This window comes from Acanthisitta chloris, unplaced genomic scaffold (genome assembly GCF_000695815.1).
Source record: "Acanthisitta chloris isolate BGI_N310 unplaced genomic scaffold, ASM69581v1 scaffold26944, whole genome shotgun sequence".
NCBI lineage: Eukaryota > Metazoa > Chordata > Aves > Passeriformes > Acanthisittidae > Acanthisitta > Acanthisitta chloris.
Window position 1 is genome coordinate 28557 of NW_008670291.1, and position 1856 is coordinate 30412.

The 1856-nt window shown below is 37.6% G+C and overlaps 1 protein-coding gene across 1 annotated transcript in view; it reads right to left on the reverse strand.

The window, feature by feature from the left end:
* Window positions 1-324: 324 nt before the first annotated feature.
* The window catches only part of ANO6 (anoctamin 6), a gene marked incomplete at its 5' end in the record, with an annotated part of 25038 nt that continues 23506 nt past the window's right edge, over window positions 325-1856 (reverse strand). The window contains 2 exons of the mRNA XM_009073638.1: window positions 325-531; window positions 1496-1601. Of these exons, the coding sequence (XP_009071886.1) occupies window positions 325-531; window positions 1496-1601 (313 nt within the window). The remainder of the gene's footprint in view (window positions 532-1495; window positions 1602-1856) is intronic.

A 1856-nucleotide genomic window follows, 5' to 3' on the forward strand; every position in this document is an offset into this window, starting at 1 on the left:
TTCAAGTTAAACTAGTTATCTTATAGCTGATGCCTAAACAAAGTAGAAAGCAGTCTACATATTTGGGAATTAATCTGCATTCTCTTAAGATGACAATTTTTATCTTTACATGATAAAAACGTGTCCTAATAAAAGTGTTTTAAAAATTGAGAACTCTTTTCTGAGTTGCAGTGGTTGTATTTGTCCAAGGGAAAATGGTAAATGTAACAGCTGCAAGAAACAATGTTTAGTAAACAGAATTAATCCAAAGTGTTTGATTGGCTATTGGTAATATCTGGATAGGTATTAGTTGGCTAAATACTGTTATTCCATATGAAAAAGTATTTATTCAGCTTTAGGTCGGAGAGTGCTGTTTGCTCCTTTGATAATATTTTCGGCCATTTTACCCATGTTTTTTTTCACAACTCTGAGATCATTCTCATGCAAGAGTTTCTGTGTGAGGTACTTCTCTCGTTTGACCTTGCTCTTGGTCTTTTCTGATACATCCGGAATTATGTATGAAATAATAAACTTCACAAAGTATATGACATGCTGGGAAAGGTAAAAATGAAACAATGTCAGTCAGGCTGAACAGGACATTATTATGATATAAATGAAATGTCACATTATCTCTGAAGACTCTGAGCTGATTCAGTACCAGTATCTATCACAGAGGAACAATATTTTCAGAAGACATGACTAATAAATAGAAGAACTATCTGATAAACAAGAATTTCTGATTTCCCAATTCTGATTTGAGCAAGGATTTCTTTTGCCTGCTTTGGGGGAACCCTGGTACCCACTGCTTCCCCCTGCATGGAAACATTGGTTACAGTTTCTTATAAGATTTTTTAGGCTTGTTCAAATTACTCTGGGACAATTACTTTTCTATGGGAACTCTGATCTAACCAGTTGCATATTTCTGATGACTTCAGTGGTCCTTGGATCAGGTCCTAAATGCATTTGATAATCAAATAATACCCAATATTTTTCTCCCTTCAACTTGGACAGACTCCTGTCTTTTATAAGCCCAGCTTGTAGCTGCAGAGGAAGGAGAAATTGCTTTTTGGTGATCATCTAGAGACTCAACTCTTGCAGTGACTGTCTTTATAGACTTTACTTTGCTAGTGCACATGTATTATGTATATGTTCTCACGAGGCTGTGTGCAAACTTCTTCTGAGTACACTAGTGCACATGTATTATGTATATGTACTCATGAGGCTGTGTGCAAACTTCTTCTGAGTAGATGTGAAAATATTTTTGCTGTAACTGTCCCTTCTATTTCTGCCACTAAAAATAATTTTACAGTTCTTGATAAAAGAATCTGCAAATGTGTGGCAAACCTCAGCTGGTGTCATGACTTCGGGGACTTCTTTTTGTAACGGTGCTACACTGAATTTACATCTCCCAAGCTCTTGCCCATGCTAGGACACATCACCAGCTGTGATAATTAGTTGGACAGAATGTCTGAAGGATTTTCTGCGTGGAGGGAAGAGATTAAATCCGTACACTGACCTCCATGACAATGATGAACGCCAGCCTGGCTGCAGTGACATGCCAGTAGTAGATGTTGTGCTCATACTGGTGCTGGTGGCCAGGAGGGTAGCGGAGATCCCGATATCTGAAAGCAATGCAGGAAAGTCAGGAACTAAACTCTGGCATCTCTGCAGTACAGCACTGTGGCCAGAGGATGGAGCAAGACATGTCCCTGATAATGTGTCCAGGAACAGTTAGCTCACGGTACAGCTGTGATGGGTAAAATCATATGTGCACATTAAGCTATATTTGGCTGAAATGTTCTAATTTTTGCCACTTTTAAAAAAATTACTTATAAAAATTTTAAAGTGCCTTTTTTTTTTTTTTTAAGACTATCAAT